General features: G+C 43.8%; 1 protein-coding gene across 16 annotated transcripts in view; it reads left to right on the top strand.

Annotated features, from left to right (window-relative positions):
* The window catches only part of Asph (aspartate-beta-hydroxylase), a 212,587-nt gene that overhangs the window by 40,931 nt on the left and 146,316 nt on the right, over positions 1-25,340 (top strand). For 8 of the 16 annotated variants that reach the window (XM_006237861.5, XM_006237862.5, XM_006237859.5 and 5 more), the window contains 2 exons: positions 20,503-20,595; positions 23,147-23,221. In XM_006237861.5, the coding sequence (XP_006237923.1) occupies positions 20,503-20,595; positions 23,147-23,221 (168 nt within the window). Of the gene's footprint in view, positions 1-2,314; positions 4,711-9,275; positions 9,318-11,421; positions 12,814-20,502; positions 20,596-23,146; positions 23,222-25,340 lie in introns of those variants that run through there. The other 8 variants (XR_010066377.1, XM_063287527.1, XM_039109773.2 and 5 more) reach the window with 4 other exon arrangements.

The following is a 25,340-nucleotide window of genomic DNA, read 5'->3' as shown; positions in this document are numbered from 1 at the left end:
ATTGTTTAGGCCAAATTGTCTAAAAAGCAAGTGACGTTGGTTTCAGTGTATTAAGGAAACCTACAGACACGTGTGTCTGCGACCACAGTTAGCGAGGGGCAGTGAGCTGGAAAGACAGCAGGCAGGTGGAGCAGCAACAGGAGGGTTTGGAGGAAAGGCAAGGAAGGGGAAAGTGATGTAATTGATTCACAATCTCCAAACAAGAAAATGGGATAAAAATAAAATAAAGACAAAGCATGTTTCCCACACACTGTCCGTAGGAAATGTCCCAGGACTGTGCTAGGAGTAACATCTTATAAGAACCTCACCTGAAGATGCGTGCCTGCCCCTTGTTCTATAACACATAGCTGACCCCTGTCAGGTGTGGCTGCGGCACCAAGGGCAGATGCTCAGCGGCTCCTGTACATGCCTTAGGTACAGACTGAGAGAAGTGTGAGGCCATGGGGAGGAACATGGAACTCGCCCAGCATTTAATGCTGCTCATTTGGCGTGGACTCTGATTCGGAGGAATCGCAGACCCAGGATCACTTTTCCCTTCAGACTGGCATTCCTGTTTTAAGAACTACAGATGTGGCTTTGGATATAGGTTGGTTGGTAATACTCTGCTGTGGAGGCATGAGGACCCAAGTCTGGATCCTTACAGGTGCAACAGTTCACTTATCCTCAGGGGCTGGGCAGGAGAATCCCTCAGGACTTGCTGTCCAGCTCCTCTAGCCTGATCAGTGCTCTCTTCTAGGGAGAAACCCTGTGGTGGTTCACTTGGAACCTACCCGGGCTCCCACATTCCATTTAAGCTCACTGTGAACTTTAAGACTTCCAGGCTCAGCACTGGCTCATGAAGAAGATGCTTGGCACCACATGACATAAACTTCTGATCACCACATATGCACACATGCCAAGTGTGTGGTGCACACAAATGCATTCGGGACACATGCAACTACAGGCTGCATAGATACGTTACTGTCCCCAAATATTTGTTGCTCAGTTCTACTTCTGAAGCACAGAAGTTTCATACTTTATACGTAGTAATGTGAAACACTTAAAGCACAAAGGATAATGAAATACAACGAGGGTTTTCTCTAAATACACAGCGGTAGCATTTAAGGTGGGGAGAAGAATCATTCTCACCAGTCTTGGATGGAAATGCAGATCTCTGTTTATAGCATTTGGAGACTTGAAACACCCAGGACTTGTCAAAAAAAAATAATTAAATGGTAACTGCAGTTTGTATCTTTCCTCTCCCCTCACATGTGGAAACAGACAGGGTCTAGATCTTCAATTGACACCAGCAGAGACCTTCAGTGTAATCTTTACAGCTAGCCAGGATTCTGCTATCTCTTGTGTGTCAGCATTGCTGGTAGCTGTGCTACATGGAGACAATGTGTTGGAAATGATCTGAAATGACCAGGCTTTGCTTGCATAGGTGAAGGCTCTGGAGGTTCCGATGCTCATATTTCTTCCTGTCATAACTACCACCTGCTTTCCTTCCTCAAATTGTGGGGCCTTGAAGTGTATAGGGAACTGATTTCATATCCCCCGGGTCTTTCCGTATCCCAGGTCATTTCCCTCTGGAGACAGTCATGATAACTTACGTCTTCATTTCTTCTGTTTAGAGGGTCCTGTTTGGCAACAGTGCTTAGGAAACAGCAGACGTCAAGTCTTTGCAGTAAGAAATCCTCCTTTCATGGGCGGGGGGGGGGGAAGAGGTGTCAGGGTTGCTCTCCTCCCCAACCAGTGGCTGCTAGAGCCTTCCTCAGGGTTCTTATAGGTAGGCAGAGAGGTTTATATCAGCTCCTTTTAACTTACAGGGTGTGTAGCACTAATCGAGTCAGCTGGTATGAATGACCATGTTTGAGTGTCTCACGCCAACTGAGATGCTTGTAGTCCACTGGCTTTCGTGCTCTGCAGCACCTGCAGTTTACTCCAGGGTGTATGGTCAGCTCTGGTTCATCAGTGTGCCGGTTGGGAGGTTGTCAGAGCATATGCTAGGCTCTCTGGGATCACTTTCTCCTTTCCTGTCTACGGAGTTTGCTGATGCTCTTTGCCAATGTTCCCGCCCAAGGCTCTAGTGGGAAAAAGACAGCCTGCTTATGAGCTGGGGGGATATTCGGTGTGTTGGGTGGGTCGAGGCTTGGCTTGGAGGTGAGCTTTCTCAACTGGTTTCTTTACTTCCTGCTTTACCTTTCTGTAAATCTGTGACTGTGATGCCCCACCCCACCCCCCTTTTGAGATCACTCTGCCTAAGCTTAATAACTTTTTTCCACCTAACTGCTCTTCTTGTTTTCTCTTTCTCTCTTCCTTTATTCTTATGTAGGCCTGACCAAAGATGGCAGTAATGAAAATATTGATTCTCTTGAGGAAGTCCTTACTATTTTAGCGGAGGAGAGTTCAGATTGGTTTTATGGTTTCCTCTCATTTCTCTATGATATAATGACTCCTTTTGAAATGCTAGAAGAAGAAGAGGAAGAAGAAACTGCAGACGGTGTTGATGGTACGTCGCAGAAGGAAGGGGTTCAGGGAAAGACCTGTGTCATTTTGGATTTGCATAACCAGTAACTTCGATTCAGGGACTAAAATCAGTGGGTGGTAAAATGGAGCAGCCTCCTCCGCCTCCCCCCTTTGCTTATGCAGGGCTCAACGCACAGTGGGGGCAGTTGTGACTTCAGATAGATGCCGACCACGTGATCCCGAGGATGTTGCCCAGCACAGACACTTAGCTAGCCCCCCCCCCCCCCCCCCCCCGCTTGGCTCCCTCCACACCCAGAAAGGAAGTGGCTTTCCTCACCCCAGTAGCTGTTCACAAAGTGCACTGGAAACGATGTTCTTGGGAATACAATTGGTTTCTGTATCGCTTTATTTCAACTTAATGTATTCACTGAACTAAGTTGGAAATTGTGTTGTATTTAACCCCCATGCCTGTCTTTCTCACACTTTAATGATAATTCTAATGGGAGTGGTTCTAAAAACATTTCCCGCATGACTAATAAGCTAATGCTTCTCCTGCGGCCTTCACCTTGCCTGCTGTGTAGTGATGGCCCTTTAAGAAGCTGGTATTTTTTTAATCTGTAATTTCTTTAGGTTAATTGACTAGTCATATAAGTTCCTACAAACTTGTTCAAGTTCTGTATTCATGGTGCTTTTGACATAATTTAAAAATTCCATGCTTTTGCCTTAGGGTAGTGAAGTTTCCGAATTTAGATACTAACAGGTCTGAATATGTATATTTCTGAAATCAGAATTTATTTTCGGTTTCATTTTCAAGTATACACGTAGAGAAGGTAATTTGTAATTGGTTTTTTTTTTTAGGCCACCCTACTATAAAAGAGGGAGCGTGTGATCGTGCGTCTTGCAGAATGTTGTATATATTAAAACTATCTCTTCTGAATTAGGCGTTTCCATTTTTTACTAACTTATTAGCTGTTGGTTTGGGTTATGTGTAATATAATGTTTAGAATTATAGATTGAATTTATTGAAGTGGTCCTTCATGTTTAGGAGAAAATTTTCTTTCCCCAACTATGAACGGTAGCAACAGCTTTGGCTTAGCCGTTTGAAACTGAGTTTGCCTCAGTAATACAGAATCAGTTATTAGCTGTATAAAGCCCGGTTCTGAAAATCCCTAGTGACCCTAGTGACCCTAGTATCCCTAGTGACCACCCTTGAGACTGGGGAGAGTGCCACCTAAGAGGCACTGTCAAATGCCTGTCAGAGTGTTTAGCTCCCATTGACAGCCTCTAAAATTCTGCCCAGCTTTGGGTCCTCATGCGTTTGAAACCAGAATACACCGGAGTTTTAGACACTTTTATTTAAGTATCATTCCCGAATATTCTTTGTTTTTACATACTAACCTCCTAGTAAGAGGTCAGCAACCATTTGCTCCAGGATGATGGGGCACCGTTTGTTCTGGGAAGATGGAATGTTGGCTGAGGTACAACTCCTGAAATCAGAACGCAGCAGCTCTCTCTCTAACTGTCGCTACTCTTATACGTGGTTACATGTGCCACTCATAGGCCAGGTCTTCTCAAAGCTTAAATGGTTGGTAAGAGTTTTTCTCATTCTGTGTTCAAACAGTATTTTTACTCTGTCGCTGAGGACTTGGTCAGAAGCTTCTGGTACTCAAGGATATAAGCCCTTCAACTCAGTCCTCAGCTACGTAGTAAGTTGAGGACTCCTTAATAATCATTTTCAAAGTTGTTTTAGCTCTCCTCCTGATTATGACTAAATTCATTTTGAATTTGAATGTTGTGGAATAATCAAAGGTAATTAGTTTTGAATTCACAACCTTAGGTCCTAAACTCAATAAAAGTCACTTACCCAAATGGCTGAAAAGCGGGTTTTCAAAGCAGTTTTCTTTAAGTGTCATGACTACTACTAACTGTGGATGGTTTTAGTCAGGAATGAATAATTAAATTTCTGTGTTAAAAACGTTTGTAATTAATTCCTCACCAGGTTTTTGCATTGTCATGATACTAATGCTCATTCTATGTACAGAAATTAATTATGCCCATTTTCCCAGCTGTAAAGTAAGTGTACGCAATGGTGACTTCCCAACACTTTTATACCATCTTTAATCAGAGCATTTGAAAAACTTTAAGTGATGATAAAATACAGGTAGCTGCTGAACCCCTGACTTCTGTGACTTCCTTCAACTTGTGTCTAAGGCTTTTTTTTGTGTGTGTGTGTCTGAGAAAGAATAAAGATATTGGCAAAAACGTGGTCTAAAGCAAATGTAACTCTTCTTAAGTGTCATTGAGTACATACACCTAAGCTGTGATTTCTAAATTTATTTGGTAATTTTGTTTCGTAGGTGTTTTCTTACTTCACGTCTTAAATTTATGGGCCAGCTTTGAACGGCTACTTTGTATTCTGTATATAGGAGTGTTCATTTAGTCACAGAATTGTCAATCACTGTATTATCAACTGCCTTTTCAGTTTCCACCATTTAAAACCCTGATGCGTGCTGTGCAGTCAACAGAGCATTGGCCCCCTCCCAATGTGGCTGTTCTGCTCGCGCATGCGCTGATCCACTATTCCGGTTTCAAGTTCAGTTAAATCGGGAAGGGGAGCTGGAGACTGTGTGTGGTTCTCTGGCTACTTTCAGCCACTCTTTCACTTGGAATGTTGACCACTGGGATGTAAATCGGAGGGTTTTCCAGGAACTGACCTTACTAACTAGGAAACCTGGCTGTCGGCTTGCTGCCTGTGGCTGCTGCAGAAGCCACGCACCGGATGGAGCGCTGGCTGGCCCTGCTCGCTCCCCTCGCGCTTGTCTTTTTCTGTACAAATTTACCCCTGCCTTGCATAGCTCCTGTCCGGACATGTAAGAAAAGCCTTTTCTCTGTTCAAATTTGGGTTGATATGTATTTACGCTTAGTTATTCTAACTACAGTGGTTATTATTACTATTTTTTCTCTCAATATTGGCAGCTTTAGAGAACTGTGGACGCAGATAAAGACTGCTGCTCTGCTGCCTATCTTATTGCAATGTCTCATGGAGAGGGGTACTAACAGCACTTTCTTAAGGAGATTCTGGGCTAGCTCTGTAAAATGTAAAACAGCCTTTTATGGTATGGGCTGTGGAATTTTCATCCATCGGGATGTATATTGGAACACTGAACAAGGAATTCAGTGACTATGTTGATATGTTGGTTGATAGGGCAAGCATGGCATAGTTTTCTTATATTTGCTAAAGTAAACCTGTCATACTTTTGTGTATTTACCATTTGGACCCTTTAAACTTGGGTTTTGTGTAGTCCATGTTGGAAATGGCTGCAGTGTTCCAATATAGGAAGGGGGAAAGTGAGAAGCTAGGACTCATGGTGATCACAGTCTTTTTAGGGAGCATGGGAGTGACCAGGTGACCCCAATAGGAAGGACAGAACCGTTGCCTGAAGAAGGACAGAACCGTTCCCCAATGGGAACGACAGAATCTGTTGCCTGAAGGGGTTACTTGGATGCCATAATAGAGCCCTTCTTCTAAAGTTCTGTGTTCTGCATGTGGCAAAACCGTGGGTCCAGCTGTCGGAAGGAACGTGCACATGTCTTCACATCATAGTCGATGCCATGTTTTGAAAATGTGTTTGTAGTCATGCCCCCTGTGGCAGTTGCCAAAAGAGTGTACGTCAGGCAGTTCTCTCTAAGTGAAAAACATAAGATTTTCTTAATCACCCGTTAAAGAATTCGTAGTCATTTACATGTAAACAACAATTACCATGAACACTAGCAGAGAAAAGGCACAGTGACTGCTGATGGGGTGGGGTGGGGGGAGGAGTCTGGCATACTTTTTGTTGTTGTCATTGTTGTTGTTGCTTTTTTTCCCTTTTACATTCTTTTACTGTTTCCATCAAGACTGTCTTAAATTGGGGTGCGCTCTGTCAGCACTGACATCCGGGTGGATTACAGGTAGCCAGAGGTTCCCTTTCCCACAGGATGAACTTTCTCTACAGTGCTCGGGAGCTGTTTACACTGTTGTAAATAGCACCTGCACCTTTTACTGTGTAATGGGGTTCATTTTGTCCCCGGGGCACTGACCTTGCTAGTAAAGAGAGAAAAGAGGAAAGTGAAAGGGTGTTTGTTGATGTCCCACAGTCTGAATGCACAAGCAGCCAGAGACAAAAAGTAGTGATTTACCTCTGCTGGTCCTGTGGCCTCAGGACCACCCTCTTCCCTTTAGTGCTGTAAACACTAGCCAAGCTCTTCTTCGGTCCGCCATCTTTGTATTCCTCTGGACATGTGATTCTCTTTTATGCGTTGTTTTTTTGTTTGCTTGTTTGTTGTTTGTTTGTTTGTTTTTCTGTTAGATGCTGGCTTCGGTTCCACAGACCCCGTCTTTACATTTCTTTCCATTACAGAATTTCTTCCGAGCTTTTGCTTCTTCTCCTTCAGACATGTTTATAGTTTGTGGTTCTGAAACTCAGCCTTTCCTTAATCTACCCCAGCCTGTCTCCCCATCATTCACCTCCCAGTAGCTCAGCTGCCCCTTCCTCAAAGCCACTCCTGTCACCTGTCCTACTCTTCATATAGCACAGATTTGGATAAACACTCCAAACTCTGTTCCCTGTCTGCTTCATCTTGAGAACTGCCTGTGGCATCACTTTGCCTGCCACTCCTGAACAAGCTGGTCTCAGGGTCACCTTTCTCAGTGCCATTGTCCCTTCTGCTGGGAAACCAACTGGAGGAAGCTCAGGTGACAGGAACCAACATTTCTTAGCAGCCTGCAGGCTTCCCTCCTGTCCCGTGGTGACTTTTAGAACCCAGTTTCCCTGTTCCTGCTCTTCTTCTGTTGTTCTTGGGCTGTGTGTTTGTTAATTTCTTCTCTTCTAATAGCTTGGACCTTTCCTGTCTGTTCTCTCTCCTTTAGAAACTGAGTATGAGAGGTGTCACTTGGTTGCTGGCCCTAATCTTTTCATCAAAAAAAATTCCTCCAAAGTCACTGTGGGTTTTTAAATTTTTAAGTAATTATCCCCCCTCAACCCCTTCACCCCCACCCCCACCCCTGGGAAAACATTACCGTAAGCCAATGCTTGGAACTGCTGGACATCTGCAGCTCTTGGGTAGTTTGTTTTCCTTTGATGCCTTTCATCAAATCTAAAGTTTTAAGCGCAGCAGTCTTTCTTAATGTTTTACGACCCTGGCCGTAATCCAGTGCTCTGGGTTGTCTATGGTTAAGCTTTAACCCTGGGATTTCATCAGTGTAGCTCATTTGGGTTCTAATGAGTTGGTGTGGGGAATAGATTGATTCTCCCTCCCCCCGCCCCCCTTTAGTGGGTGTCTGGTCTACCATGGAAACAATGCACCAATGCAAGAGGGCATCCAAGGTCCTAGAGTGTAGATGTTCTATTCTTGTTCCTTTTGCACATTAAAAAGTACTCACATATTTAAAGGTTAGTGTTACAGAGGTAGGACTGGTATTTTGTTCTGAATTAATTAAACTTGTTAGGCAGTGCTGACAGTATTTTATACAGTGGTGCACTGTTACTGATCATGTTTAAAAAAAAAATCAAGTTTTGCCTTTGAAAAGTAATTGTTCTTCTGATGCCATTGTTAGGTCTCCCATAGAAAGCAGGTAGCTAATCCCGGCTACCCTTTCACTTTCCCCTCCTCCCTCTCTTGATACAGCCAATGGCATGGCATTCTCAGACTTTCCCTCTCCAGAATGATGATCCTAACGTTTTGAGTGTAATTAACGACCATCTCAGATGGGCTGTCTAGTTTGATGGACACAGTTGACTACAAGTAGAGAAAGGGGAGGAAGTTAAAGATGGAGGATGGGAGCAACAAAGCTAACAGAAGAACACCTCATTCCAGAAGTGGGGTTCTGACTGGAGTGTGGGGAAACAAAATGGCCACTGTAGTTTGTACTATGATAAACCTCAGGCTTTGGGACTCCTGTTTGATACCCTCCAGCCTTAGGTATTGGGTAACCAGTTGTAGATCCCTTACCCTCCCACGGGTAAGAACTGTGTCTCCTACCTGATACATCCAAGAGTTGGATTGGCAGCTTAGAGTGCCACTTGAGAAAGCCTGCCAGTGTGTGAATATAAGACAACATTTTTGAGAGTGGCAAATAGAAAAGGAAAATCAATTGACTGAGATCTAAGTACACCCTTGTCGGAAAAGAGTATGTTGAAACCAAAAGAGTAGGATCAAAACCAAAACCAAAACAAACAAACAAAAAACCCAACCGCCCAAATCCCTTTATCACAACTTTGACTTTCCAAGAGTGACAATACAAAGCAAAACTGCGAAGATTTTTAGAGTAACAAGTAAGCACGACTTATGTAATAATGTATCGTTTGCTTATAGAATTTTAAACCACTGGATTTGGCATGACAGGGAAAAGCAGTGCTTGCTCAAAGATTAACGTTCTACTGGAATATCTGTGTGATTAGCAGTGTGAACCAATAGGGAAATGAAGGCCCTAGCCCTTTCTGTGGATCGTCTGTGGCTTGGAAAGTCTACTGCCTGCAGAGAGAAGCCATAGCAGTTGCAAAACCATGAAGGTCTAATGCAAATTATGCACTAAAATCTTGAAGGTCTAATGTGAATTATGGTCCTGATTGATCATCAGGTTAGTTATAATGTGTTCCTCTTAAGACCATATTTATTGGTCTTAAGGTTATATTTCTGATTGATGTTTACTGTCCTTTAATGGTGAACGTAAGCACTTTAATTCATTTCATAGGAATATATCAATTTAAATTAATTTACAGGTACTGAATTTTAATTTCCTCAACATATGTCTTCATAACCTCTTTTTGTCTTGTAAATACCAACAGAAGGACCTGGTGGGTTAGCCAAGAGGAAAACTAAGGCTAAAGGTATTATTTTCTGTTTTGCCAAGCAGCCTCTAGCGAATCAAGTTCTTGCTTTGATGGCGCATGATGTTTCTGACGGAAATGCAGCCACAGTTAATAGTACTTGGGTGGCCTGTGTTATGAACAGCTTTTTGAAGACTAAATTATAGGCTTTTGCTTCTTCTAGCTAGCTTGCAGTTTTAATTAATTTCCTTTTTTGTTACCAGATCTTTCTAACAGCCTGTACCTTGAGAGTTTGTCGACATAGTTAACTACATTTATAGGAATGTGCCTGTTGAATTTACAAATGTGCATCTTCCCTTGCTGCCTAAAACATTTTATGGTCTGATTTAAAAAGAAAATACCGTACAATGGTGAATCCATCAGCAATGTATTTCATTTCTCCCACGGCTGTGAGGATGCTGTCCTACAGCAGAATAGAAACCAGTGTGCTCTAACACTAAAGGCTAGGTTTATAACTTAGCGCACTGGATTGTTGCTATAGGATATGCTGTGTTTGATAGTCTAATGCATTAAAATTGCCATACCTGTGTGATATCATATGTAGACTAACATTGCCTATTACAGCCTGTATATCCTTACATGGAGACATTTCTGAGAGTGGGAAATGTTCTTTGGGAGGATGGCATGGAAACCATGCATGCTTTTCTTTCAAAATCTTAGGACAGTTTGTGTGTGTGTGTGTGTGTGTGTGTGTGTGTGTGTAAGTAATTGGCATATTTATAATTTTTTGTGTGTTTAAATCATTACTGTATAAGCCTTTTGCTATGGGGTATGCAGGATTTTTTTTTTTAGTTTTTATTTTCAGCTTTAGGTTGAGAAATCTTCAATTTTTAGTTAGTCCCAAATAATCCCCAAGAAGAAAATAATTTTTTTATCATTTTATTTTTATATAAGCAATTTTTAAACTAAATTGCCAGTAAATTATAATCCTTCTTCCTGTTCTGTTAAGACCACTTTAGCATTAAGGATGTAATTTTAAAAATACAGCACAGACCAAGGCCTGACAGTAGTGAGCTGGTTAAGTGTTTTACGATTTGCCATGCCATCTTCGGTTGCTCTGTGAACAGCCCCAAAGTGGGATGCAGACTTGCAGATGGTTAGGAGTTTGAATTGGTATTTTTATAGTTTGGTGAGTTTTTTTTGACCACATAGTTTTGTAGACCACATAGAAAGGTACCGTCTTTTGTGAGTAGCACATGTCCAGGGTTCACCCTGGACGTCCTTGTGTTACACGGATCTTAGACGCACTTTGCTGGCACAGTCCTGTTTCACGTGTCCTTAGCTCTTTCATTTTGTTTGTGTCAGTGGGAATCTTTTATCACGTCCTGGTGAGAGCAGAGAGTGAGACGTTAACTGCTCAGTTAAACTCTATAAAATGTAATGTGAAAACAGTATCTTATCTGAGGCTTGGAAATATCTGACTTTTCCATTCAATTGCTCTCTCTTGCCTCCAGAGCCTGGAGCGTTTGTATATTGACTTGTGTGGCTTTCCAAAAACTGCCAGGGACATACACTTAAAGAAAGAGAATACTGATTTTAGGGAGTTGACTATCAGCATTAAAATAATTCACACAATTGCTATTACAAATGTTACAGATAAGAAAATTTAAAACGTGTACATGTGGGTTTTTTTGTGTTGTGAGGAATGAAGAGCTAAGTGGTGTTTAACTTACTTGTGTACCTTTACTCTGAAGGCCTGTAAACATAACTTTTAACGGCATGATGGTGTACTCAAGCCTAAAGGTTTTCATTATGGTTGTTTAAGAACAAGTTACAGTTTGTTCTCATGGTGCCTATGTTCTGCGCTAATGGATGGGTTCACCTTGTTAATGTTGCACGCCAGCCTCTGTTAAATACAAGTCAAGCCATGTTTGAAGCTGGAAAAATAGGATAAGATAGTCCCAGAGTTTATTTCATAGCTAATACTTCATGGAGGTTTATACCTCTTTTTGACTCAACATTTGAGCTATTAGACTAACTTCCCGAAGGAGAGAGCTCCAGTGGCGGGGTGGGTGGGAGCAGGGCAGTGCGTCTAACAAGGGCCTTCTGTGATTTAAGAGGTTAGTCAGTAAACATTTTTCCCTTTGATTGGAAAACCTGAAAGTTAAAGAACCCACCAAAGAAGAGCTCAAGAAGGAGAGAGAGAAAGCTGTGCCTAGCAAGACTGAAGAGGGAAGAAGGGGGAAGAAGGAGCGGGAGGATGGAAGGAAGGAGAAGAAAAAGTCTGACTCGGACATATCCCAGAAAGCGTCTCCTGGAGGTAAGAGAGACAGAGCGAAGGAGAAAGCCAGCTCAGATAAAAGTGGGAAGTCCAAGGAAACCGTGAAAAAGGCAGCAGAGACAAAGTCCGTTCCTAGTAAAGTGGCTTCCACAGACAAAGACAGGAAAGGAAGAGGCTCCTCCAGCCATGCTCCAGTCACAAAGGAAAATAGCCAGAAGAGAAAGAACTGAAGGCCCATCGTTAACACCCAGCAATGGGTGACCTTCCTGACTCCGATTTGCTGCTAAAGGGCAGAGGAAATCCGGGATTACTCGGACTGGGGAAATGCTACATATTAACCACTGAATGTGTTTATTGGTGCTCAATAAGTAACTTCTGTGAAACAAGCATTCTTTGTCATCTCGGTTTCCAAAAAAACAAAAAAAGAAAGTTTGTGTTCTAAAATGTAATAACCTACTTTTATTGCTATGTGTGATATGAACTGTAATGGTTTTAATCCTCCATCAAATGCTCCTGTTGAGGTAAGTAAGAAAGAAGCTGGAGCCTTGGGCAGTGTTAATGTGCGGTGACGCAGCTAGGCAGGGTCTTCCCTTTCTACTCCCTTCCTGACTGTCTTGCCTGGCTCTCCCCAACTCCCAGCTCCCCCCAACCAACTCGCAGTTCTTCCATGGCAGCCCCAGGCTACTGTCCCTGGCATCTCCCTCCTCATTCCTTAGGCCTTTTGCCCTGTAGCTCCTTCCCAGTTCGCTTTCCCTTCTCCCCCCATCTCTCCCATTCTCTGTCCAGGTTCAGCTCTCCCAGCCTTAGCCTTATCTCTCACCTTCTTTCCCCTTAGGCCTCCTTAGTTGCCCCTCCTCTTCTTACCTAGCTTGCTGTTTTTACCCCTTCTTTCCATTACATAATAACCACCACCACCACCACCACCACTACTACCACCACCATAACCACAGAGAGCCTGTTCATCCCGTACCGGACACATCATTCTGAGTTCTGTGTGTTGTCAAGAATTAAAGAATTTTGTGTAGGAGAGCATTTCCAAATGCTTTGTTTATGTTAGCCTTATGGATTCTGAATCCTCGAAAGGCTTCTTTTGGCTTCACCGCGGTACTGTACGACTCACCGATTTTCAGCTGTTGTGGTTAGATGGCCTATATCCTTGTGTTTGTGTAATGACTATTTAACCTATCCAAACAGCCACAAATTTGAGATCAAACTTCTTAGCCCATCGTAAACAATTAATAAAGAAAATATTAACGAGAGAGACATTTCTTCAAATGTTGTGTGCTGGTCTGTGCATGATGCTTTAATTTATCTTTAGATTACCTATTGATTACAAAGTCTGACCAGGCTATGGTGTCTCCTGACAGATTGAGGCAGGACGACCAGGAGTTTGAGGTCCTCCTTGGCTACATACAGCAGCCTGTCTGGGCAAAATACTGTCTCACACACCACACACACACACACACACACACACACACACACACACACACACACACCCATGGACAGACACACACACACTGACAGACACACACACCTGAACACACACACACCCACACACACACACACATCGACAGACACACACCTCAACACACACACACATACACACACTCACACACATACACACGCACACACACACAGACACACACACACAAATAGTAGACTAAAATAAAAGTAACTTGACAATAGAATAAATTTTTTTTTCAGGAAGGCTTTATTTTTTTAAAAGTCACTTTTTACTTTTTCTATGAAGAGATTTGAAATGGAATTTTTGGGGCCTAGTTAAAAGGCCTCAAAAACCAGATATAAGTAAACTTAAATGTAGAATAGCATTTCTTTTTTTTCTTAAAAACCAACAGCTTTGGCTGCTTATACATAGCTAAGTACTAAACTGTGAGAAATCTCAGCTCACTTAAAGGATCACCAAAGGAGACTTTCTGGACATATACCAAGATCTCTATTATATTCTTGGCCCAAAGAAATTGCACCACATGATGACTTGATTTTCTGTGTTGGTTAGTCAGGGTATTTTGTATTCCAGTTTTTTTTTTTCATCAAATACCAAACCACATACACAAAAAATCAGGGGCTTTGTGTCTCCACTGACTGGCTTCAGGTTGATGACTTCCCCAGGTCAGATCAGTGATGAGAAATTAATTCTTCCTAGCTTGAGTTCCAGAATCCTGGTCATGCTAATTTGGCCCATTTTATTCCCTGCAAGATACAACCACGTGGTACACAAGGAGACCTCGACAGGCCCCAGAGACATGGCCTTAGTTTTCTGGAGGGTTCTTGTGGAACAAACTCCCTGGGAGAATCTGTCCAACATTCCTTTTAGACCATTTGGTTTTGGAAACAGATTGGGGGCGGGGCATGAATGAGTGACAGAAATTGTTTTGACATTTTTACCTTCACAAATGGACTTCTGGGACAACGGAGAACCTGCAAGGATAACTGAAAAAACAGAAAACCTACCATGCACAAGAGTTTCAGTATCTTCAAATGTATCCTGGTGCTAGACTTTTTTGTGAGATACATGGTTTAAATTAAAAAAAAATTACTTGCAAGATATTTAATGATATTTTCCCTACAGGCGATGCCCCCCACTTGCCAGGGAAGAGCCCAGATTTAGTGGCGGCATGTTTATTCATTTTACCTTGGTTTTGAAGAGCTGTGGAGGGGGTTTAAAGTATAGGGACACTCAGTTCTAGGCAATGAAAGGGCTTTAGGAACAGGGCCAGCATGAGCAGGTGAGCATTGCTACAATGTTGGGAAGATGCTATAAGCTTCTTTAGATGTAGAAGCGCTTCCTCCTCTGGACACAGCACCCAGGATAGAACAGGAGCTCAGAGGTCCAGGGCAGTCACAGAAGTGGCTCACAGCACCCAGCAGAGATACTAAGCCCTTTACATTTTGGGGAATGTTTGTGAGTTGGGACTGGATTTGTTCTCCCTTTCTCTCCTTTCCCCTGTCAGTCTCTCCTTTCTCTTTAGGGTACAAATTGCCTAAAATTGAGGATTTGGGTATTCTCATCTGGTCCGATGTGTTAGCACCCAGAGTTCAGTCAAAGAGCACAGGCGGTCTGTTCGTTCTCAGATTTACTCAGGTGTATTCCCTGGTAGTTCCTATCCGTCCTAGTGCCCTCGGAGGAGAATTAAATCCGATGGCTACAGTAGAACTCAGCTAAACACAGTCTATGATTCCTTGTAGCTAGCAAACAAGACTTCCGAGGATACACTTGAAAAGGAAAAGTAAATATGTAATTTTTAATCACACCCCTAACATTTATAGTTTCCGAGAGAATGCTGTAAATTTTTTAAAAAGTGACATTGCACGTATTTAAACCTTGGAGATCCATGACCTTTGAGGGACAGATAGCCTTAAAGATTGCTTTCTAAAAATGCTTTCAAGAGTCTCAGTGTTTCTAAGACTCTCCCTTTTCTCACCTTCTAACCTTCAGATGACATTGTTTCTAAGCACTGTCTCATCCGCTTTCCCCTTTGTTGGTGTTCCCCTGGCTGCCAGTGTTCTTTGTGGAGCTCAGGCTGTTTAACTTGACGCCATATAGAACCTGCTTCTTGAGTCTGACTTTGGGCTTGGTTTACACGGTCTAATGAGACAGACATTAGTAGGCGTAGCTGCTTGTCTAACTGCAGAGCTGAGTGAATTTTCCAAGTTCACAGGGAACAAACATGCTGTGCTAGACCTGCTTTGCTCCCCAGGTTTCTGACCCTCGTGGGGATAAGACTTAGCTGTTTCCATTGATTGAATGAAAGGGAATAAACGATTATGATTTATTATTTTAGGTTATCTGTAGTCCTTTTTCATATGCTGGGTATATCATCTATTTCGTCATTTGCTAATGCCATTCTTAAAATGCCGTGAGTGAACTCTTGCAACATGACATACATGTTGGCACTTGTGGTTTTTCTCATTTGTTAGTAGATTGTGACACCTGTGTCAGAATGGCTTCGAGAGGCCTTGTAGGCTGCACATGTGCCTACAGTCTTGTCTCCTCAGGTCCCTTCTCCTCTGAAGGAAAAGTGGATGATAATGGGCCCATGGACTCTGAGTGAGGGGCTGGAGAAAGAGGCGTGGGAGCAATGGTTCCATTCTCACTTCTGTGGACGCGTTGAGAGACAAGTGCCTAAGTTCTCAATCCTTTGTGCTGCACATGTCTTCATGAAGCCTTCAGCCGAAATTGTATTTCTTTAACTGAGGGTTAGAGAAAATACTAATGAGTGCCACACCTGGGTGGAGGCCTAAGAATGTTTAGGTCTCCACATGCTATACACAGACTGCAACACAGAGACAGGATTTAAAAGATTTGACCTTCAGTCAGCCACATGTAAGAAAAAAAAATCTAAGTTTTTGACGTAGAACATGTTTTCCACCAAGCAACTTCATGCTCTTTAGGGGTCATCAGTGCAAACATATTGAGTCACAGATGACTGATTCAGCATATGTCAGTTACTGTGTTACTCTGAAAATATTTGTTGCTGTTCCTCAGAAGTGCAAACATTTTGGGTATTTGCCATTACTTAGGGTTATTTTCCTGGACTCCCTTGGTTACATGGGTAAGTCCATTTCAGCTAGAATACATAGATAGCTTTGATATCTCATACCATTGTGAGGCCAAGGAGAAAGATTCTAAACCTACTAGAACCTTGGGCCTTTGCTCATCTCCAGGCCCTTCCAGAACATTGTCTTCCTTCTCAGACGGCCGTGCACTCCTGGTCGGATGAAACCATATGGATGGGGGCTAGGATTGTTGCAAGCAATGAGACCTTTGCTGTGTACAGTGCCCACTGTTACAGTGTGGGGGAAGGAACACTGCTTTCCTGGAAGGAAATTCCTCTCCTTAGGGGAGGCAGAGGAGGCTCTAGGCAGGCAATGGTTCCACACTGTCCTGCCGCATTTCTACCTGGCAAGCTCTGCGTTGGTTTCCGATTTTGCCTCCTCCTCTCTTTCCCTCTGCCCCAATAGAAGCTGAAGGGTGAGTATTATATGACAGATATAGTTTCACAAAAACTCATTTTTCAGGGTATGGGGGATTGAATGCAGACCCTACCTAGCTTAAACAAAGGCTAGTCCTTAATTCTTTTTGTTCTTATTTTGAGACAGAATCTCAGTAAGTTGTCCTGCTGGCTGTCACCCGTACCTTAGGCTAGCCTTGACCTTTATGCTCCTGATCTAGCCTTAACCTCCTGAGATTACAGACATGGACCAGTACCCCAGGTTTCATGAAAAAAAAATCAGGAAAAAGATTCTCAGTAGCAAGCAGCAGTCTCATATCCTACTTGCCCAAGGATATAATCACATAAACTAGATTTATATTTTTTATTTGGCTTGAGCTTTTTTCCCCACAGACATCAATCTTTGCAAGAGGTTTTGCATTTGTAAGGTCTATTTAAAGCATTTGTTCTTTGTGACAGTGGTGTTTTCTAACTGCTGTGACAGTATTTCTCACTCACTGACTCACTCTCACTTGACAGTTCCCTTCTCCCCCTTCTCCCTCCCCCCCTCGCCCTGGAGAATCTTCAGTGTGTCACTGACTCGATGGGGACTCAGGGAAATGGGCCATCAGTTGGACAGAGTCCCCCTAGTGAAGTGCTGTGAGGTAATGAAGGGCTGATGTAGAACAAAGTATAAGTAAGGCTGCTGTGGGTGGCACCTCCCTCTGCCGAGAATACCTTCCTGTGGGACCCAACCCATCTGGCACATTGGCACCTATGGTGTGTGGCTTGCCTGGGAGGCTGGGCACTCTGCCACAGCTGCAGTGCCGAGCTCCTGTTCACCCTTGCTCTCAGACTGTGACTTGCACAGAGCCGGCCAATAACCAACAGTCTGTAGTCAGTGTTTGCTTGCTGTGTGGGGATTGTACACAGTGGATCAGCTGAAAGGTCTTAGGTCTTTTAAGACGATCGAAGACCTTTTGGAAAGAGACATTAGCTTTCTAAAAGAAAAGCTTCAGTAACTGCTGTGTTTAACTTGTCCTGTGGCTATGTGTGCAAGGGGTGGGGTGGGGCACTTGTTTTTTTGTAGAAATGAGAAAGTAAATTGGGTAAAGAAAAAAGATCCCACAATTTTACTGGGTCTAAATGTTTTGTCTTTAAAAAATCTTAAGGGATGCTGGTTTCCCCCTCTCTTTCTTGATGGAAAATCAAAGGTGTTTTGAGGGCCAGTTGCTAGAGGTGAGATTCAAATGCACCCCACTTAGTTCAGGCACCAGAGCTCATCCACACCTGGGTGCTGGGAACTCCTTAGTTCTTGTTTCCATAGTAAGGAGAGGACACTCTGTCTAGTCCTCCTAGAGTCCAGGCTATTAGGAAGGAGCCTTATTGTTAATATTTGTAGAGCGGCATGATTTTCTTTCTGAATTTTTTTGTCTTTACTGGGTCCAGTAAAGATCCCTCGAATAAAGAGCTCCCCTATTTTATTAAGGTGGCAGCTTTTGGTTCTGGATCTCAGACTCTTGCTTAGTTCTGAAAGCTTTGGTGTACCTGTATTTACTGACTGTACAAGGCGGGAACAAGAAGAAACTTGATCGATACCGTTCTGGTATATTGAATTCTCGGGTTATTTGTCAGGTTTCATGTGCTTGTTAGCCCTTTTCTCGGGATGTATTGAGCAGTGGCTTGTCTTGGCACCAATTCTTCACAAGTGACAGTAGCTAGAGGAACCTGGAAAAGTGAGATCGGCATTTTTCCCAGCCTTTACACCACAGTACTAGTACATGAAGACTAAGTAATTTTTTTAAAGTCTTAGGTTTTAAATTTATTTAGAATTTCTATTGTGTTGGGTATGGTTAGTAACTAGAGATGACAAGAAGTGTGCAGGAGGAAGTGTATAGGGAAGTGAATAGGGATTTGAACATCTTTGGCCTTTGGTGTCCTGTAAGTTCTTGCTCTAATCCTCCCTGGATACCGAAGAGCAGTGTAATTCTTAGGAAAGGTGATTCATCCCTCTGGGATGGAAGAGACGTAGTATCCTAGGGCATCTCTGCGTTTAAACCCTGCTTTCCTTTCCTGCCCCACTGACTCAAGCTTCTCAGTTTGCTCTTCCGTTGCCCGAGGATTGAAGTGTAGCTCCCGGCCCTGCTCTTCTGACCTTTAGAAGTCTATGGAGGTCCAGTCGCTGAGCCCCTTTCCTTCTGTTACCCTCCTGACACAGCTTCTCTCCATAGCTTCTCTTCCACCTAGGAGCCTCACTAGTTTCTGCCCTCTGTGTTGTTCCTTCCACACCTCGGTGTCAGTAAGTAGCTGCAGTGGAAGGCAGCACTGCAGGAGGTCCTCAAGACTCAGGAGCAGTCAGACAGACAGTGGTCCCTTGGCTCTGGATGTCTCATCTGGAAGAGGCCTGCCTCTGAGCTGAGTGGCTGTCTGAGGCCAAGGTGGGGGCTGGGAGCAAGCCAGCCTGCATCTGCTCTACAAGTTAAGTTAGATGGTAGGAAGAGAGAGGAGGGGGGAGGGATGGAGGGAGAGAGAGAGAGAGGAAGGGAGGGAGGGAGGGAGAGGGAGAGGGAGAGACAGAGAGGGAGGGAGGGAGAGAGAGAGAGAGAGGGAGAGGGAGAGGGAGGGAGGGAGAGAGAAAGGGAGAGGGAGAGAGGGAGAGAGAGAGAGAAAGGGAGAGGGAGGGAGAGAGGGAGGGAGAGTGAGACAGAAAGAGAGGGAGGGAGGGAGAGAGGGAGAGAGAGAGGGAGGGAGGGATGGTGGGAGAAAAGGAGGGAGGGAGGGAGAGAGAGGGGGAGAGAGAGAGAGAGAGAGAGAGAGAGAGAGAGAGCGAGAGAGCGCAAACTAGTGTGAATCTGGGTACAGCATGACCAGCTGTTTGTAAGTGTGTCATTTCTTTTGTGGAATTTTCCATTCTTTTTATCCTTTGGGTTGAAATGACAAACGACTCCCAGTTGAGTTACAGAAAGCTGCCTCTTTGCGTATTGTGTCTCTCGAAACCTAAACGGGTTCCTTTTAATTTTGTTATGTGTAGCCACAGGGACTAGACAGCAAACACATTACATTTCACAATATAACTTTAAATATTCATTTCAAATTCCAGCCCTAACCCTTTTGTCATTTGTACTTCTCAATAAATGAATCCAGCTTTAACAAAAACAAACAACAACAACAAAAAAAACCCCCTTCCTTTTAGTCTGAATTAGTCACATGTGCTATTTATGTCTGGTTTTGTGAAACAGAACTGTACAGGGCGAGAGCATCTCCCTGGTCTAATAAAGCCATTTCAGTGTGGCTTATTTTGTCTAAAGTTTATATTAATATTAATTTGCTCTGTTTTTTTTTTTTTTCAATGATGTAGTCCTGCCACTTGTTCAGGAATTGCTCTGTAGACCAGGCTGACCTTGAACTCATAGAGCTCCACCTGCCTCTGCCTCCCAAGTACTGGGTGGGATTAAAGCCCTGCCCCACCACTGCCCTGCTTTCTGTGCTTTTTAAGGCAGGGAGTTTTTGATACCTTTTAGCTCCAGAGAAATAATATTGTTGCCTCTAGGTGGTACTTTGTGAAACTTCTCATCAGTTACATGTGATTTGTTTAAGACTCTAGTATTCCCTGAAGAATCAAGCGTTACCTGTGGAAAGTGAGGGCAAGTCGGGAGTGTGCACAGCCCAGTTTGTGCGTGTCTCGTGCTTTCTTCTGCTGGGCACTGAGCCCTGACTTAGGGGATATGCATCCTCTTAAACAGGAGAGGAGCTTGGACTCACACTGATCTTCTTTTGGGCAATGCTAGACGTGGTTATATGTTGTGAATATCTATGAATACCCTTTAGAAAAGGTACACGGAAGACGCTTGTGAGATAAAAGAGACCTTTCCTCAGTTTTAGACAGCACTGGAAAGCATCTAAAACTTGTCCCAATCAAATGCTTGAAAGTTATTTTTATGATTTAAAGTATAAAGATGATTTTTTTTTAATGGAGTCTTACTTAGTTAACCCTGTGAATAAAAAAATGCAGGCCTTAAAGAAAGATCTACTTCCGAGAGGACATTTCCACCGGAGGAGGCAGAGACACAGGCCGAGCTGGAGGAGCAGGCCCCTGAGGGGGCAGGTAAGTGTGCCTGAACACTTCAGGGCTGCTTGGTCCGGAGGTATCTTTGCAGTTACAAAGTCATGACTTACCCAGTTGTTCGCATCATTTTTAAAACGAGCTACCATTTGTTCTTTTCTGGAATTATAATAAATAATCTCGTAGTAAAAAAAAAGTGTGAAATTTGTAATCAAAATTCCAAGGTACAAACTATTGTTGTCCATAACCCATGGCCATGCAGTTCAGAGCAACGGAAGCCAAATGTGTCCTGACTCTATTTTCAACTCTCCCCTTATTATATCCAAAGTAAAGACACACACAGACCGGACACAGCCTCTGATGTCTGCCACATGAATGGTTCCAGCAGAATGAAGAGCTAAGCGCCCCCCCCCCCCAATCTATGCCCAAAGCCTCTTGCCATGCTGTTTCTGCCTCTGGTGGCTTCATAGATCACCATAAAGGGACTTTGACTCATAGATCAAAAATGCTGAGGTATTTTAATAAATTGACACATAAAATTTTAGCCTGCCACCATCATTTTCTGATTGTGGCATAGTAATTAGAGAATATGAGCTTCTGCTCTTTGCCGCAATACTTAAGAAAATTGGTTTCATTGCGCCACCTATTGGAAATGCCGGATACGACACTTTATTGGAAACAAAACACCACCCACGTTGTGCTGGAGAACACTATTTAGTTTTCTTCCCTTCGTTCCTTTAAGGAATGATACGTTAGTCTACGTTTTATTATGTGTTCACTTCAGAACCTTAGGAGAATTCATTGTACCCCTTCCATGCCTGTGAAATTAGTATATGGCTCCAGAATCCGTAATAATTTTTAAAAAGGTTTTTTAATTTAAGTACTTGAATTTGACACGTAACATTTTTCTTTGTACTAAATGAATTTGTAGTTGAAAAATTAGTTCTTGAGCAGGTAATGGGTCTGAGATGCACCATGTGCTCTCCATTCTTCCTGTGGTTATTAGAATTATTCATCTTCTTGGCTAACTCTGGGCGCTCACCCATGTACTATCAGCCCCATTCTTCCCAACCTCTCAGCAGTATCCCTTCCAGCCTGCATTCTGCTCTCTCAGCTGTTCTCTTGTTGACACTTTAGTGCTTCTTCTTCTCCAGCTTTCGTGTTTCACAAACACAGCTACTGATCTCTCATAAAATGCAGTAAAATGAAGCCCTGGGTGCCCTCCTAATGCCACCTCCCCCGACTCCCTCCCTTCATCATAGCGACCACACTTGAAAGAACGCACAAGACAGCATTGCCTTCTTACTTTATTTTCTGTTCGTTCTTTAATGTGTTGTAGCCCATCTTCTGCCCCTGCTCCATCTCCAAGGGGGAAGGAGGTCATGTATAGAATCAGAAATGAAGTGGCAGGGAGTGCTTGCCTCGTTCAAAACAGGCACTGGTCACAGACGAGTCTGGGAAAGTGTGGAGGAGCCCATTTGTAGTTCTCAATCCATGGCGGCATCAGAATCAGTAAGAAGCCAAACACAGGAGCAGAGATTCCCCACACCCCCACTAGAAACCTTCCTGTGGCCTCATGGGAGCAGGGCATCCCCACACCTTGGCTAGAGACCTTCCTGTGGTGCATTGGATGCTTTCCCAGCATTTGTGAAATGGCCCAGTTAAGACAGAAGCAAGAGTAGAGATTGGGGACCATTGTAATTACGTCAGGATATCAATGTGGATGACTAGCGAAGCAGAAATATAAGATCTTTGTGCTCTAGAAGTTTTTAGTAAGTGACTAGCATAGCGTGTGAAACCCTTCCCCTGCCTGAACGCTAAATTTGTTTGTTCTGTCACTGGAGATCTCTGTAGCTCCCGCATGAGCCACTGATGATACCACGATGAAGTCTAGCGCTGTTATTCACCAACCTGCAACAGTCTTGTGGAAACAGCTTGCTGTGCAGTGTCGGGGGTATATCCTATAATCCGATAAGTGCTATAGTGCTGTGGGAATGTCATCGTTGATGACCACTTTTAAGTCATTGTTATTTGAGTCTGGGCATCTGGCTTCCAGATCCATTGTTCTGAAGCTGATACAATATTCATTATCATCTAAGGTTCATATTTGTGTCGACCAGCCCTACTCACTTGGGTCCTCACACCACCAATGGTGATCTTCCTCCTGTCAGGAGTTCAGAGCATGGTTTAGTGTGTATTAAATTTTGTCTTTCCAGTACCCCTCTTTATGGAAAGCTTGCCTTTGCTTCTAACATGAGTGGAAATTTTATTAATTAAAAGTTGAAAGCATTTTCTCTCAGACTATTTCTGAAAGAAAGACCTTTATGCCCGAATTAGTTTCTTTCTTTAAAAGTCTTCTGAAAAGTCTCAATGTTTACAAATAAGACCAATTTTAAGTATCTATGTTTGCTGATGTAGGGGACTCAATAGCATGTGGGTAGAAAAATACAGAGCCTCTTAGCTAAATGTAGTCAATGTGTGTCAATGCCATATTTAAGTATTGGAATTTCCTATTAATACTTCAGATTTATTTATTTATTTATTTATTTATTTATTTATTTATTTATTTATTTATGATTTGTAATTGTTTTAGAAGCCCAGAATGTTGAAGATGAAGTAAAAGAACAAATTCAGTCCCTTCTCCAGGAATCAGTACACACAGACCACGGTATGAATTCAATTCTGTTTTACACAAGTTCCTAAAATAGTTGGGTTTCTATAACTACATTCCAAGTAGTTATAGACTAAGTATTCCTTCGACGGGGAGCACTGGCTATACTTTTCAAAACCCTACCTCACTGTGAAGGAGTTTTACGGACACCTTTTAATTTGAAAATCATATGAATAAGTGAACGTAAATAATTCAAGGCCTGGGTTCTATCAAGAATAAATGGAGAGTCGGGCTGGAGAGATGGCTCAGCCGTTAAAGGCTAGGCTCACAACCAAAAATATAAGAATAAATGGAGAGTCAGAGTGGAGTGACCAACACAGGCCAGCGGGCTCTGGCTGCTTGTCTTACAGTGGTCCTCCATCCTTGGGAGCCATCATCAATGCCTGTGTGCGTCAGAGAGACCAAACTTAAAGTCAGCATGGCTCATGAAAGTCAGTTGTGCAAGGGTGGGGGAGCAGAAGAGTGGAAAGTTTAGCAGGTACTTGTCAGACTGGTCCAGGGGCTAAGGCTGTGGTGACGAGCTAACTGGAGAGGAAAGAAGTCTATCCCCCAGCCAAGTTCCCTGCCTCACTCTCTGGGTTCTGTCTTATATCCTTAGAGAGATTCTCTGCTTAGGCAGTTACACAGGTGGTCCATGGCGTCAGACATCACTTAAGTGTTGCTACTCCTGTGCGTGTCACCAGTGACTTTTTAGAAGTTGTACTACGCCCAGTTACAGTTCCATTTGGGTATGCCGTGATGACTCAGCCTGGAGCTGTGCCTAGCACAGGTTCTCCTTCCCCGAGCAGTCTCTCAGCTCCTCATTAGCTCTTCCCTAAGCCAACTGCTCTCACTTGAGCTTTTCATATGCTCATTAATGTCTTTGCCGGGTCTGTAGTGGCTCAAGTTAAAACTCCATGTGTTTTCTATGATTTCTTCCCGCTTCTAGCCCTGCTGCTAGCCCTGTCCAAATTGCTCTTCACACACGTTCTGACTCTTGTTCCTCAGTTGTGTCTGTCACTTCCTGTCATGGCATTTGTTTAGATGTGTTTCTGCCCTCTCTGTGCTGTGTTGGGTGTGGCCTTGTCGGTTAGGCGTTTCCACACAGCCTCTTGCACAGCTGACTGTCTCCTGTAATAATAATTTCTCTTACCTGCCCTGGGGCCTTGGCATCTGCGGTGCCATCTGCTTGGGTATTTCTCCTTCCTACCTCATCTTCACACCTCATCAGACTGAGCCTGGCCTCCTTGGGTCTATTGTCATGAACCTCACTGCTGTACTGCACCTGCCATGTATTAGCTGTGTGCCTTGAGCACGGTCCCTCCTGCTTTAGAGCTGTATAACAGCATCAGCTGTCCAGGGAAAGTGCAATAGCATGGAGGGCTGGCAGCGCCCAGTGGAGGGAGTCCAGGATGTGCTTTCTTTACCTCACAGATGGCTGACCCTGGCTTAGCCGTAGCCTCAAAGTCACTGGACAGTGTTTTCATGGCTTCTCCACTCGGAGCATTGTTCACTGAACAGCAGTGCTGACGAGCAGTGACGGAAATCACAGAACTTCTCTGGATGGGATAAAGGGAGAGGGAGGAGCACTTACTCAGCGGAGTTCCACCGTTCCCAGCAATTGGACTCGTGGATGGTGTGTGTGGACTGGTGGATGGTGTGTGTGGACTGGGTAGATGGTGTGCTGTGGACTGGGTGGATGGTGTGCTGTGGACTGGGTGGATGGTGTACTGTGGACTGGGTGGACGGTCTGCTGTGGACTGGGTGGATGGTGTGTGTGGACTGAGTGGATGGTGTGCTGTGGACTGGGTGGATGGTCTGCTGTGGACTGGGTGGATGGTGTGTGTGGACTGGGTGGACGGTCTGCTGTGGACTGGGTGGATGGTCTGCTGTGGACTCGTGGACGGTCTGCTGTGGACTGGGTGGACGGTCTGCTGTGGACTGGGTGGATGGTGTGCTGTGGACTGGGTGGACGGTCTGCTGTGGACTGGGTGGATGGTGTGCTGTGGACTGGGTGGACGGTCTGCTGTGGACTGGGTGGATGGTGTGTGTGGACTGGGTGGACGGTCTGCTGTGGACTGGGTGGATGGTGTGTGTGGACTGGGTGGATGGTCTGCTGTGGACTGGGTGGACGGTC

Source organism: Rattus norvegicus, chromosome 5 (assembly GCF_036323735.1).
Source record: "Rattus norvegicus strain BN/NHsdMcwi chromosome 5, GRCr8, whole genome shotgun sequence".
NCBI lineage: Eukaryota > Metazoa > Chordata > Mammalia > Rodentia > Muridae > Rattus > Rattus norvegicus.
Note: the sequence above shows the minus strand (reverse complement) of the source record. Positions and strands in the feature narration are given on the sequence as shown.